Source organism: Vulpes vulpes, chromosome 1, assembly GCF_048418805.1.
Source record: "Vulpes vulpes isolate BD-2025 chromosome 1, VulVul3, whole genome shotgun sequence".
NCBI lineage: Eukaryota > Metazoa > Chordata > Mammalia > Carnivora > Canidae > Vulpes > Vulpes vulpes.
The window spans coordinates 17,680,048-17,694,169 of NC_132780.1; the positions used below are offsets into that span (position 1 = coordinate 17,680,048).

Genomic DNA, 14,122 nt, shown 5'->3' on the forward strand with positions numbered 1-14,122 from the left:
GACGCTTGAGTTGTTCAGTGGTTGAGCATCTGCCTTCTGCTCGGGGCATGATCCCGGGGTCCTGGGATTGAGTCCCATACTGGGTTCCCCGGGGTGAGCCTGCTTCCCCTTCTGCCCGTGTCTCTGCCTCTCTCTCTGTGTCTCTCATGAATAAATACGATCTTAAAAAAAAACATATAATTTATGTCAATTATATCTTTTTTTTAATAAAGATTTATTTATTTATTTATTCAGAGAGAGCAAAAGAGAGGCAGAGACACAGGCAGAGAGAGAAGCAGGCTCCATGCAGGAAGCCCTACGTGGGACTCGATCCCGGCTCTCCAGGATCACACCCCGGGCTGCAGGCCGCGCTAAACCACTGCACCACCGCGGCTGCCCTATGTCAATTATATCTTAATAAACTGGGAAAAATAGGTATAATTTTGTCACTTAATTTCCCGTTGTAAACATATTTCCATATTATAAAATGTATATTCATGTCTCTATTATTATTAGTAAGCAGCTGTAATAATATCTTGGTGAATTTGTAGGATGGTAACTAGAGCCACATAAAATGTAGGCATTAAAGTGAGGTTTATAAAATCTTCAATTATGTTGTTTCTATTTTGATCCTCTCATTATTCCAAATTGTTAACATTCTCACTACAAGATTTGTTGTAATTTTTTTTTTTTTTCAAAAAGGAATTTATTGGGGCACCTGGGTGGCTCAGCGGTTGAGCGTCTGCCTTTGGCTCAGGTTATGAACCTGGGATCTTGGGATGGAGTTCCACGTCAGGCTCCCCCTACTTCCCCTCTGCCTGTGTCTCTGCCTCTCTCTGCCTGTCATGAATAAATAAAATAAAATCTTAAAAAAAAAGAATTTACTTATTTATTTGAGAAAGAGAGCATGAGCATTAGGGAGGGGCAGAAGGAGAGGGAGAAGCAGACTCCCCACTGAGAAGGGAGCTTGATACAAAAGTGCATCTCTTTCCGCGGAGGGGTCCTGTTCCCGAGCTACTTAAGTAAACTTACTAAGTTGCACCACAGTAACACTCAAGAATTCTTTCTTGACTACTGTGCTCAACACCCCCAAAACAACTCTGTACCGGTTGCCCAAAAATCTTTCTGTTCTTAAAAACAGCTTCTTGGAAGCAATTTTTCACCACAAGCTTTCCGTGGGTGTCCGTTTACTCCCCCCCCCCCTTTTTTTTTGGTCCAGAGTTCCTTCCTTGCTGCATCATCCACACCTGAACTTCTACTGACTGTTCTGAAATTTCCTTTTTTAAAAAAATAGAGTGGAAAAAAAAAAAAAAAGAGTGGACAGTATACACCCTGATCTTGTTACTTCCTGCCCCACTCGCGAACACGATTTAGCTTACACCATTCTTGCCTCCGGGATCTTGAGTCTCTGAAAATCTAGTATTTTTCACATGAGTCAACACTGAGGAAATGGGATATGAGTGGCTTCTCACTACCGCGGCCATCCCTAGCTTGTGGCCTCAAACCGCCCCTTTGCCTTGTGCACATTAGGTGTCCAAACATGGCCGCCCCCATAGCCACAGAGAGCGGGCGCGGACATATTGCCTCCCTGAAAATAACAACACATAGTTGTTCGCCATGCTTCAAAGCCTTAAGGTCTTCCTCGGCCGCCATAGGCTGACGAAAATTCGGGGCGACGTTTCCAGCAGAAGTAGTTCGCGGAAGTGTTCGGTTTAGGCTGTCCATTCGGTCTGGAGAAAATCAGGTAAGTATGTGCTTTTATTCCTTGAAGATTTTTTTTTTTTCCTGTTTTGCCCCATAGGAGGTTTGTTTTTTTCTCACAGGATGACATCATGTTCACAGGGTGGAAGTGGAGTAGGGTGAACCTATGTAATTATTGGGGCGGATCGATTGGGCCGAAGGTGAAAGTGAGAGGAACCGGGTGAGAGTCTGACTCACCTGACTGTGGTTGGGATACTGTTGAGGTCATTAAGACGGTTTAGGGTTTGTAGAGACCAACCACCGTGTCCAAGCTGTCGAGAGTTTGGGTTTCTACAGATCGGTCCACTTGTCGGGGGTGCGGGTGGTGCAGATCATTTACGATGATATCAGCGTCTGGTTCTGGTGGGGGATTTAATTTGGGGCTCAGTGATGTTGGGGCCTCGAGTGGATGCTCATCACATCAGGGTGTTTGGCCCGGGTTTCAGATTCGTAAGGATGTGTGTGATCAGTGTCTGGTACAGAGACATGCATGTGAGGACTGATTGAGGTTCCAACCTCCCCTGCTGGGAAGAGGCTGCAGAGCCCAGAACAGTAGTTCAAAACCTGGTGTGTGTGTGTGTGTGTGTGTGTGTGTGTGTGTGTGTGTGTGTGTGTTTATAGTTTGAAACCCTCTGGTTGTGTGTGTATGTTTATAGATCGAAACCCTTTTGGGTGTGTGTGTATGTTCGTGTGTATTACCCGTGTGTGTGTGTGTGTGTGTGTGTGTGTGTTCGTGTGTATTTAAAGTCTTTGTCCATAAATAAATAAATAAATAAATAAATAAATAAAGCCTTTGTCCAGGGATTGAGTAACTGCTGATGGAGGGACTAAACCGCCAATCCCGTCCCCCATGTGTTAGGCGTTGTCTATGTCTGCTTTCCCGCGGCAAAGGAAGAATTGAGTCCTTGTGACAGAGATTTAAAAATTTATTTATTTATTTATTTATTTATTTATTTATTTATTTGAGAGAGAGAGAGCAGAGAGCACAAGCAGGAAGTGGGAGGAAAGAGGGGCTGAGGGAGAAGCCGGCTCCCCACTGAGCGGGGAGCCAGATTGGGGACTTGATCCAAGGACTCCGGGATCATGACCTGAGCTGAAGGGAGACGCTCAACGGACTGAGCCACCCAGGCGCCACGTGACAGAGATCTTAAAGTTGAAAATGTGCAATATTTATCCCTTTGCAGAAAATGTTGTCAACCTCTGAACTCCCCTCTTACTACTACATAGCAGCTGTGAACATGGTTGCTTACTTGCCTGACATACATTCACACTTTGTTCTTTGCTAACAGAATTTCCATTTTGTTTAGTATCCGTCCCTCCTGGAAGGTGACCCACATCTCAGTTTATTAGTAAGTACTGGTTGGTTTTAATCATGGTGGTTCCAATTCCCATTGCTAATGATCGAATTTCTGTGAAATGTGCAATTCTAGCCAGATATATGCGAAAACCTGCTAGTGGTTTCTGGAGGAGCATTTTCTCTCTCTGTGTGTGTATTTTCTCTCTTTTATATTAGTAATTCTTTAAATCTTTTTCCGGGTCCCTGATGATACTGAGTATAACCTTAATTTTCATTCCAGTTTTCAATGTTTGTAATTTATTCTTATCTCCATGCATTGGGTCTACTCAGCAATTAGGTGATAGTGGACATACATGTCCAATTGTTTACCCATAAAATTCACCTGCTATATTGTCTGGAGTTAACATGTTTTCAGGAAGGAGGGTTAGATCATAAAATTATGAATTCATCCAGGCTTAGTGACCTTAAAATGTTCATAGCATTTTTTCAAGATAAAAAAAATGTCTATTTTACCTGAGTGATCCATTTCACTACAAATGGGTATGTTTTATTGGTCTTTTTAAAAAAATATCTTTATTTATTCATTCATGAGAGATACACAGAGAGAGAGGCAGAGACACAGGCAGAGGGAGAAGCAGGCTCCATTTAGGGAGCTTGACATGGGACTCCATCCCGGGTCTCCAGGTACACACCCTGGGCTGAAGGTGGTGCTAAACCTCTGAGCCACAGGGCTGCCCTTATTGGTCTTTTTAAAGAACAGACTTTTGGCGTTGTTGAGCACTTCCATTTATTTGTTAATTTAAAAGATCTACAAGTTAATCTGTATAAAAGTAATATATTTTTATATAAAGCCATCATTGCCCAGGTCAAGAAACAGAGTGCTGCCAGCACCCATAGGTGTGCTGTGAGCCTCTTCCCAATTATATTGCATCTTCACACCCAAGGGCAGTTAATCGTCCAGTTGTTGATAATCATGCACTTTAAGCCTTTTCTTTACAGTTTTGTCATATTAAAAAAATCATTCCTAATCGTATTTTATTTAGTTGTGCCTATTTCTGTGTGTCAGTGTAATTATACTTTATGCATTTTTATTATATTTTTTATAGTTTATTTATTTTTTAAAAGATTTTGTTGATTCATAAGAGACACAGAGAGAGACAGAGACACAGGCAGAGGGAGAAGCAGGCTCCATGCAGGGAGCCGGATGTGGGACTCGATCCCGGGACCTCAGGATCATGCCCTGGGCGGAAGGCAGGCACTAAACCGCCCAGCCACCCAGGGATCCCCTTTTAATATGTTTTGATTAAAAAGTCATCTAAGTGCATTGCAGTTGCCCCACTTATTCTCAGTTTCTTATTCTCTCTCTCTTTCTTTTTTTTTCCCCCTTGTTTTGGATGAATTTCTTGTCCTTATATTTCCCCCTTCTGTTAGTATGAAAATTATGTACATTAAGACAATTGTTAGATTTCATCATGACACTAGAGATTATATACAGCATAGAACCTTCTTTTGTCAAATTCTTATGTTAATTGGTACTTTTATACTCTTCTCCAATGATACAAGAATCTTTTTTTTTATAAATTTATTTTTTATTGGTGTTCAATTTGCCAACATATAGAATAACACCCAGTGCTCATCCTGTCAAGTGCCCACCTCAGTGCCCGTCACCCAGTCACCCCCAACCCCCACCCACCTCCCCTTCCACCATCCCTAGTTTGTTTCCCAGAGTTAGGAGTCTTTCATGTTCTGTCTCCCTTTCTGATATTTCCCACTTATTTTTTCTCCTTTCCCCTTTATTCCTTTTCACTATTTTTTATATTCCCCAAATGAATGAGACCATATAATGTTTGTCTTTCTCCAGTTGACTTATTTCACTCAGCATAATACCCTCCAGTTCCATCCATGTCGAAGCAAATGGTGGGTATTTGTTGTTTCTAATGGCTGAGTAATATTCCATTGTATACATAGACCACATCTTCTTTATCCATTCATCTTTCGATGGACATCGAGGCTCCTTCCACAGTTTGGCTATTGTGGACATTGCTGCTATAAACATCGGGGTGCAGGTGTCCCGGTGTTTCATTGAATCTGATACAGGAATCTTACAGCACTTCAACTTCACTTTCCAATTTATTTACAATATTCTGTATTTTTGTTTTTTATCTATTTAAAACATCCTAAGATATCATAAGACAATAATACATAATTTGTAAGCCAAAGCCTCTGATATGCCCTGTACTTTGGTTTTCAAACTGAAGTGCTTGTACTCACAGACTGTACAAAAGATTTGAAGAGGTACCTGAGCACTCATGGTTTAAAGGAAAACAGTGCTCCATACTCTCCTTCTGTCTTATCTGTTTTATAAAAGTAATCTGCCTGAAATTCCTCTTCTCCTGAGGCATGATGCTGGGGTATATCTCATTTTCCTCTTCTCATGTCACACTCACCCCACTTACATATCACAGAGTGAAGGAAAACCTCCACTGGATTCAGAACCTCAGGCTTTGTTGGCCAGAAGAATAAACTTTCTGGGGCATCAAATAAAGGGACATTTGGTAGTACTGTGGGCATGTGTTAAAGTGAGTGCTCAGGAGGAATGACAGCATCTGGGCCCATAGGAAATGCACCACTCAGACTACATTGTCTCCTTAACCCATAGGTCCTGATGCCCCAGGAGCAAAAGGATCATTTGAAGGAGGAAGAAGTTACAAGCTGTGATGTCAGTTTTTATGGGGACACACCTGACCAAGACAGATTTCTGAAGAGAAATTTAGAGTAGATCCAGAAACACAGAGCTTCTCCACTGCCAGCTGTGTTCAGAGAGCAGAAAAAATGATCCAAGCTCAGGTGACTTTGGTTTATTTTATTCTTTCCTTTGTTCCCTAATAGATTTGGAGAGACCTGTAAAAAATCAGTTCCGTTAATCTGAAAAGCATATATCCTTTGTCTGTCATATACATATGGATAGTGTTTTTAGGTTAATGAGAAGATTAGACTTTTACATGTTATAGAAACCTCTCAATGGATCAATGGATGGATGACTGAGTGCACAATTACCAAATATTTAATTAGGCATTTGCTTCTTCCACAATGTGTCAAAATAAAAACCCTGCTAGATGTCTAGAAACAACCTGTAGAGTAGAAATAAGCAGAAAAATTTTAACATTTCTTCTGTATCATCAAAAAGACAATCACTTCATTAGAGAACACTGTTATTACAGGAATCTCTGACATTTGATGATGTGGCTGTGGAGTTCACCTGGGAAGAGTGGCAGCTTCTGGCCCCCTTTCAGAAGGACCTGTACCGGGATGTGATGTTGGAGAACTATAGGAACCTGGTGTCAGTGGGTGAGGACAGCTGCCCTGTGTCACTTAGAGGGTCCCCATCAGTGCCCTTTCCTTTTTTGCTTCTTAAAGCTCTGTAGTGTTTGTGTTGCTCTGAAGTGAGATTCTTAGTGCCTTCCCTGGCTCCAGAGACATGGGTATCTTCTCCCTTCTCCTGAGTTCAAGCCTTTACTTTGTACATATGTGATATATATATTATGCTGTTTGTATATATCATACACATATATATGAAATATATGTATTTTTGGTCTTCATCTTGAATTTTAGCACAAGCTCCTATAACGGTTGTGATTTTCTAAGTTATAAGAGGGTAAAGATAAAATGGGTGTCTTTTGTTATTTATATAATAAGACTCAACTACATTTGAGTTTATGTTAATGAAGTGATTTTTAGAAACCTGCTGTATAACCCAAGGATCTAGTCTGGTTGCCAGGGGAACCAACCATTGTTAGAGGGATGGAGTTCCATCTCACTTCTGGAGAGGAGAAAAGAGCTGGAGTTTGAATCAGTCACTAAAGGCTAATGATTTAATTTAATTAACCATGCCTACTTAATAAATGCTCCATAAACACCCAAGAGGACAGTTTTAGAGACCTTTTGAATTGGTGAACAAAAGAAGGTATGGGGAAAGTGCTCAGGGAGGGCAAGGAAGCTCCACACCCCTTCTCATATACCTTTTACTCTGTATCTCTGCCATTGGATTGTGCCTGGGTTTATAATAAACCAGTAATGTAATAAGTAAACTTTTTCTGAGTTCTATGAGTTCTTCCAGCAAATTAATTGAACCAGAAAAGGAGTCATGGGAATCTGTGATCCATACATATTCTATCAAAAGCTCAGGAAACAACTTGGACTTGTGATTGGGGAAGTCTGAGGGGAGTGGAGAGATTGTGCAGTCTTGTGGGAGTGAAGCCCTAACCTGTTAGATCTGAAGTTATCCCGAGGTAGAGAATGTCAGAATTGAGCTAAATTGTTGGACACCCAATTAGTGTCTTTGGGTGTCACAAAATTCTTTGGTGTGTGAAAACCCCATGTGTCAGGGGTCAGAAGTGAAGTACTGTAGTAGAGTATCAACAGTAGAGGACACACACAGTGCAGTATGTTTTTCCTTTATGTTGTGAAAATTGTTTTGTCCTTAAGCTTAGCCTTCTGTCATTTCACATGAACAGGTTTTCACACCAGTAAACCAGATGTGCTCTCCAAGTTGTACCAAGGAGAACCAACATGGACGGTGGAAAATGAAATCCCCTGTCGAACCCGTTCAGGTGAGTCAGAGAACTGGAGGGGGCCAGAACTGTAGAAATCATATTCTAGTTGCTCAGATAAAAGGCACAGCTGTGAGAAGGTTTGAGGGTCAGTAGGCAGTGCCTCCCTGTGTCTCTCTCCTGATATGCAACCTCTTTTGCTTTGTAGGAATTTAGAGAAAAATGTGCCTTTTACCTATTCTGGGATCTAGTCCAATTTTATTTTATCTACATCTTAAATTTTTGATTGTTTGCATAGTTCTCTTTTTGTTAGTATTCTCAGATCTTTTCTTCTTTATGTTCTTCTACCTTCCTTGTCATTTAAGTCTACTGTCCAAAAGTCTCTCTCCAAAGAGAAAACTGAATTCCTTACTGTCTTCTAACTATTGCACCTTTCTGTCCCATTATTAATGTTGATTTTTCCTTCCTAACCTCCTTCCCATCCTGGATGCTGTGGCCCCAAAATAAACTGGTTTTCGTTGTGCCCTTGTCTTCACTTTGAGGTCCTCCAAAGGTTCTGTTTTCCATTTTCTCATTGGGTCTCCTAACCTTTCAAACTTTCTTTTTTTAAACCTTATTTATTTAAGTAAACTCTACACCTAATATGGGACTCCCACTCGTCGCCCTGAGATCGAGTCACATGCTCCTCCCTGAGCCAATGAGCCACCTCAGATTTTATTCTAATAAGCTGAGCTTCTCCTGTTCCCTGCAGGAGACTCTCAAATTGACATCTCCCCAAAGTGATCCAGCAGACTTTAGTTCTGTGTAATCCACTCATCCCCCTGGCAACTCTCCTGAGAGCCCAAGAAGTGCAAGGAACTCATATCATCTTCTTTCCCAGAAACCCCCCGTAAGTTTAGGTTCTTCTTTACTCCTGTGATTCTTAGAGCCTGGCCATCCCAGCATTACCTTAGATGTTCCCTGTGTGCAGAGCTCTCTTCTTTAAAGGAGTCTCTTGTTCATAAATTGCAACTAAGAAGATATTTTAGCATCCTCCATTCTTGCCTAAGCCAGATCAAAACTCCTTTCTACTTTGATTTAATGCCTTTGTGTATTTATTAATTTTCAACTTTATTCTTGTTCATTTTAGGTGTTGTACTGTACAAATGTATGTTGTAAACATACAATACAAACACATAACATACAAATGTTACATTACAATACAATACAAACATTACAACATACAACATACAATACAAACATACAACATACAAATGTTCAAATGAAATGAACATTTCATTTCCCTAAAACTTTTATTTTTTTTCCATCATATTCTGATGACATTAGGTCCCAATTAACAACATTATCTATCATATAACATGAAATTCTTCTTTCTGTGATCTCTTCATAACATATTATCTTGCTCAGAGTTTCATCATCTTTCCTACACTCTCCCCACTGTATTCTGTACATGTGATTGCTTCCTTCATTCATTCCTTTCAAAATTATTTTTTTGATAGCTCAGCAATGTATGCTTGAGGGTAAGAGCAGTGAGAAAAATGCATACAAATAGACCAAGAACTTTCATTCTAAGAGAAGTTTTCAAAAAATTAAAATAAACAAATGAATCATAAGCATAGGGGGTGAAAAATACTCTAATAAAAATTTAGTCACCATAACAGAAACATAGAGGCTTGATCTCCGGTTTAGGAATGGAACACCCCCCCCCCGATATGGAGCCTTAGAGCCAACCGGTGAGAGAAATTAGCAGGCTACTGGATTTGGAAGTGTTTCAAGTAGAGAGCATAGAAAGTTTAAAAGCAAAAGCCCAAAGCAGAGCATAGTAAGTTTAAAAGCCCAAAGTCCTTAATGAGAAACATTAAGGAGCTATGTGGACAGAGTGGAGTGTGCTGTCGGGAACATGATGGAAATAAGACCAAAGAGGCAGTAGCAGCAGGGGGAAGGGAGAGTAAGATCAGTCAAGTAATCCATTTCAAGGAATCATGATTTTACTTCTAATAAGGTGAGAAGGGATGCCTGGGTGGCTCAGAGGTTGAGCATCTGTCTTCGGCTCAGGGCGTGATCCCGGAGTTCTGGGATTGAGTCCCACTTCGGGATCCTTGCATGGAGCCTGCTTCTCTCTCTGGCTATGTCTCTGGCTCTCTCTCATGAATAAATAAATAAAAGCTTAAAAAAAAAATGTGAGAAAACATGATCTGTTCTTGAGTACTGGAATGACATGAAATAATTATGTTTTCAAAGAATCCTTTTGGCTTTTGTGTAGACAGTAGTGGGCAGGGGTGCTATATAGGAGGTTGTTGCACAACATGATAGTAGGTTTCTTGGCTTTGGTATGGGTGGAGGGGGAAGTGTTGCTCACTGTCTGGATGTAGTCATTACAGAGGGCAGATGAAATTCTACATTATATATGGGCTGCATGAGATGAAGGAATGGATGGAGGTTGAAGGTAAGGCTCTGGGGGTGAAAATGGCTATAAGGAACATTGAAACAATATGACTGAATAATGAGTGGTTGGCCTTGGCTATGATTTGGGGAATAGGAAATCCTTATTAAGGTACATTTGGAAAAAAAAAAAGGTACATTTGAGCAGGTAGATGAGGAATTTCAGTAGGCTCCTTGGGTAAGGAACGTTCCAAAGTAAAAGTGGAAAGTTCAAAGGCCTGGGGCAGCAGTGTGGTCTGAAGAATGAGAAGGTCAGTGGGGGTAGTGGCTGGGGATTGGGGTAGAAGGTCACATAAGGGCCTTTCAAGGACATGGTAAGACCTTGACTTTATTCCTCTTGAGATGAGAAAACTTTAGGGAGTTTTGAGTGGAGGAGGCTTGACATGATGTGATTTATGTTTGGAAGGTTCACTTTGGCTGTTCTCTAGAACGTAGACGGGAAGCTGGCGGGGCAGGAACAGGAAAGCCAAGTAGGAGGCTGCTGCTATAAAACAAGGAAGCGACTGGCTTCTGTGAGGGTGGAAGGCATTGGTGTTGGTCCAGTTCTGGTTATGATTATAAAGAGGGCAGGCAGCATTGCTACTGTGTGTAAGTGAGAGACAAATGACAGGAGATGCTGAGAAGTTCTGTCCTGGTTAAAGGGAAGAGTGGAGGTGTCATTCACTCTGATGGAGGTGATATGTGGTGGAGGAGATTTGAGATGGGAAATCAGGAGTTCCCTTTTGGATGTTACAGGTTGCATATGCTTGGAGCCCAGCATGTATAATTATCATTTCTCCCCAAGGCCAACCATGACAATGAATCCTTCAGGGAGGCCTGTCTTCCTCCACAGTGTCACTTGATTTCTTGCATCTGTCTCCATCTCCATTGCTCCTTCACATCAGTTTTCACAACATGCAGCTGTTTTCCTTGTGTGTTGCTTTTTATTTTTTATAAAGATTTTTAAAAAAATTATTTATTAGAGATGGGGGGAGAAAGAGAGAGAGTGAGAAAGAGGGAGGGAGGGAGGGAGAGAGAGGCAGAAACACAGGCAGAGGGAGAAGCAGGCTCCACACAGGGAGCCTGATGTTGGACTTGATCCTGGGTGTCCAGGATCATGTCCTGGGCTGAAGGCGGTGCTAAACCTTTAAACCACCAGGGCTGCCCTGTTGTGTGCTTCTTTGCCCTTTATAGTTTTATTAAACTGCAGTGTAGGCTCCCTGAACATGAGGACTCTGTGTGTGTCCCCAGCACCATGTCCCGACAGTGGTCCTCAGTAAGGATTTGTGAAGTGAATATAAGTCTTCCTGTCACCAGTTTGGATGAGGTAGGCCTCCAACCTGTGGTCTGCTGCTCATGGTAAACTGCATGTAGTGAAATACACAGGCTCTGTATGTTTTGTAAGGCCTCATTTAGAAATCAGTCAGATCTACATTTGTTTATTGTGAATGATCTAACTTTGTTTTAATACTAACTACTTTTATCTTTTGGGTTATCTATATTATTTTATCTGATGTGCAAGGAACATTAAATGTGGAATTTTATTGATACTCTAATTTCATAGAGTCATCACTACATAGGCATATGACATCAAAGGAGTCTTTTTTTTTTTATTTATTTACAATAGTCACACACACACACAGAGTGAGAGAGAGAGAGAGAGAGAGAGGCAGAGACATAGGCAGAGGGAGAAGCAGGCTCCATGCACCGGGAGCCTGACGTGGGATTTGATCCCGGGTCTCCAGGATCGCGCCCTGGGCCAAAGGCAGGCGCCAAACCGCTGCGCCACCCAGGGATCCCCCAAAGGAGTCTTTTAATCGTGTTTTGTCCAAATCAAGATGATAAATGAATTCATTATTTCTTTCTTTTCTAGAAATCTGGAAACTTGACTATTTGCCAGAGCACTTACAAAACAAAATCATGGAGAATAATCTTGAACAATGGCATGAACTTAAAACATTTGAAAATAATGTTCATCAGAGCACAACTCATTTCATGTTAAGGCAAAATCATGATGTGTATGACTTATATGGAAAAACTGTGAAGCCAAACTTAACTTTATTTAGCCAGAGCAGAAGCTGTGAAATAAAGAACCCTGCAGATCTTACTGGAGATGGAAAATCCTTTCTACATGCTAATAATGAACAATTTCATACTAAAATTATATTCCCTGAAAGCAGAAAACTTATCAGTACTAAGTCCCAATTCATCAAGCATCAGAAAAAGCAAAAAATAGACAAGACTCATGTATGTAATGAATGTGGGAAAGCCTTCATCAAGAAGTCATGGCTCACTGATCATCAGATCATTCATACAGGAGAGAAACCCCACAGGTGCAGTCTGTGTGGGAAGGCATTCTCCAGAAAGTTCATGCTCACTGAACACCAAAGAACACATACAGGAGAAAAACCGTATGAATGCACTGAATGTGGCAAAGCCTTCCTGAAGAAATCACGGCTCAATATACATCAGAAAACGCATACAGGAGAGAAACCATATATATGCAGTGAATGTGGAAAAGGCTTCATCCAGAAGGGAAATCTCATTGTACATCAGCGCATCCATACTGGAGAGAAACCTTATATATGCAATGAGTGTGGGAAAGGCTTCATTCAGAAGACATGCCTCATAGCACATCAAAGATTCCACACAGGAAAGACTCCCTTTGTGTGCAGTGAATGTGGAAAATCCTGTTCCCAGAAGTCAGGTCTCATTAAACATCAAAGAATTCACACGGGAGAGAAACCCTTTGAATGCAGTGAGTGTGGGAAAGCCTTTACCACAAAGCAAAAGCTCATTGTCCATCAAAGAACTCACACAGGCGAAAGACCCTATATCTGCAATGAGTGTGGGAAAGCTTTTGCCTACATGTCCTGCCTCGTTAAACATAAGAGAATACACACAAGAGAGAAATGTGGAGATTCAGTCAAAGTGGAAAATCCTCCCTCAGAGAGTCATAGCTTATCACAGACCAGTGGTGCCATGCAGGGGAAAGACCTTGTTAATACAGTGACTATGCAAGTGCCTTCTGTGGCTTGTCAGACGCCATTACACATCAGTGGGCTCTTAGCAAATAGGAATGTGGTCATAGTGGGACAGCCTGCAGCCAGATGTGCACCCTCAGGAGACAACAGAGGATCTGCACAGGACAGAAACCTTATGAATGCAGTGAATGTGGTTGTGCCTTCAGTGGTTAATTATGTCCTATTTTATGTTGCAGAAAACCAGTAGGAAAAAAACTCAGAAACATTCTGTGTGGAGAAGGGTTGCACAAAAGTTTCTAGGTCATATTATGTCAGAAAAGTATATTCAGAGAGAAACTGTAAATTCTGAGGCTGGGAAAGCTTGATCTCATCCTATTAAAAATATGTATTGATACACAGGCGTAATGTGATGTTAACTCAAATACACACACCTCAGTTGCTCCATTTATGTCTGTTAAAGGAATGAAGAAGTCTTAGTTCAATAAGTGGAGGAAATAGGTGAATTTTAAAAACTCACAAGTAAGTGTGCCTGGAACACTGCTATGAATGAAAAATAGGAAAGGGATAATATTAGGTGGGTGGGATATGGGGCATGTATATAGCAATTCGGTATCTACAGGCCAAGGTAAAGGATTAATTGGAAACTGTAAACTCTTAGAAGTTTATTTTATGCAGAGGCACTTAATGAAACAGCAGCCTTAGGTTGAGTCAGTTCATTCATTTACCGAATATTTGTTAAATACTCCCTTTGTACTGGGTTTTGTTTGAGGAGCTGAGGATACAGTGGTGACCAAAACAAAGAGCCCATGGTTTCTTGGAGAGAGCACTGAGGTAACTGGATTATTTTTTAGTGGTACATTTACTCAGCTTATCTAGTAAGAGGATGTAAATATCTATACTAGGTGAAATACTGTCTTGGTTCATTCTGGCTGTTATAAGACCATACAGTAGCCTGTATGGCCTACAGAGAAAGAAATTTATTAAAAAAAAAAAAGTGCAAAGTTCCTCCATAATGAAAGTTTCAAAACTTTCTAAATGACATATGATAAGTCTTGAATAAATAATGAAAAAAAATTATTTCTGTTTTGGAAGCTGCAAGGTCTAAGATCAAGGTGCTGGCATATTTGGTGTCTATGGAAGGTCGGCTTCTT

The 14,122-nt window shown here is 40.9% G+C and overlaps 1 protein-coding gene across 1 annotated transcript in view; it reads left to right on the plus strand.

Moving 5' to 3' along the window:
- LOC112931488 (uncharacterized) overlaps positions 1 to 13,365 on the plus strand; it is a 32,511-nt gene extending 19,146 nt beyond the window's left edge. The window contains exons 7-10 of the mRNA XM_072747313.1: positions 5,767 to 5,863; positions 6,238 to 6,364; positions 7,531 to 7,626; positions 11,861 to 13,365. Coding sequence (XP_072603414.1) covers positions 5,767 to 5,863; positions 6,238 to 6,364; positions 7,531 to 7,626; positions 11,861 to 13,218 — 1,678 coding nt within the window. The 3' untranslated portion in view covers positions 13,219 to 13,365. The remainder of the gene's footprint in view (positions 1 to 5,766; positions 5,864 to 6,237; positions 6,365 to 7,530; positions 7,627 to 11,860) is intronic.
- Positions 13,366 to 14,122: the final 757 nt, after the last annotated feature.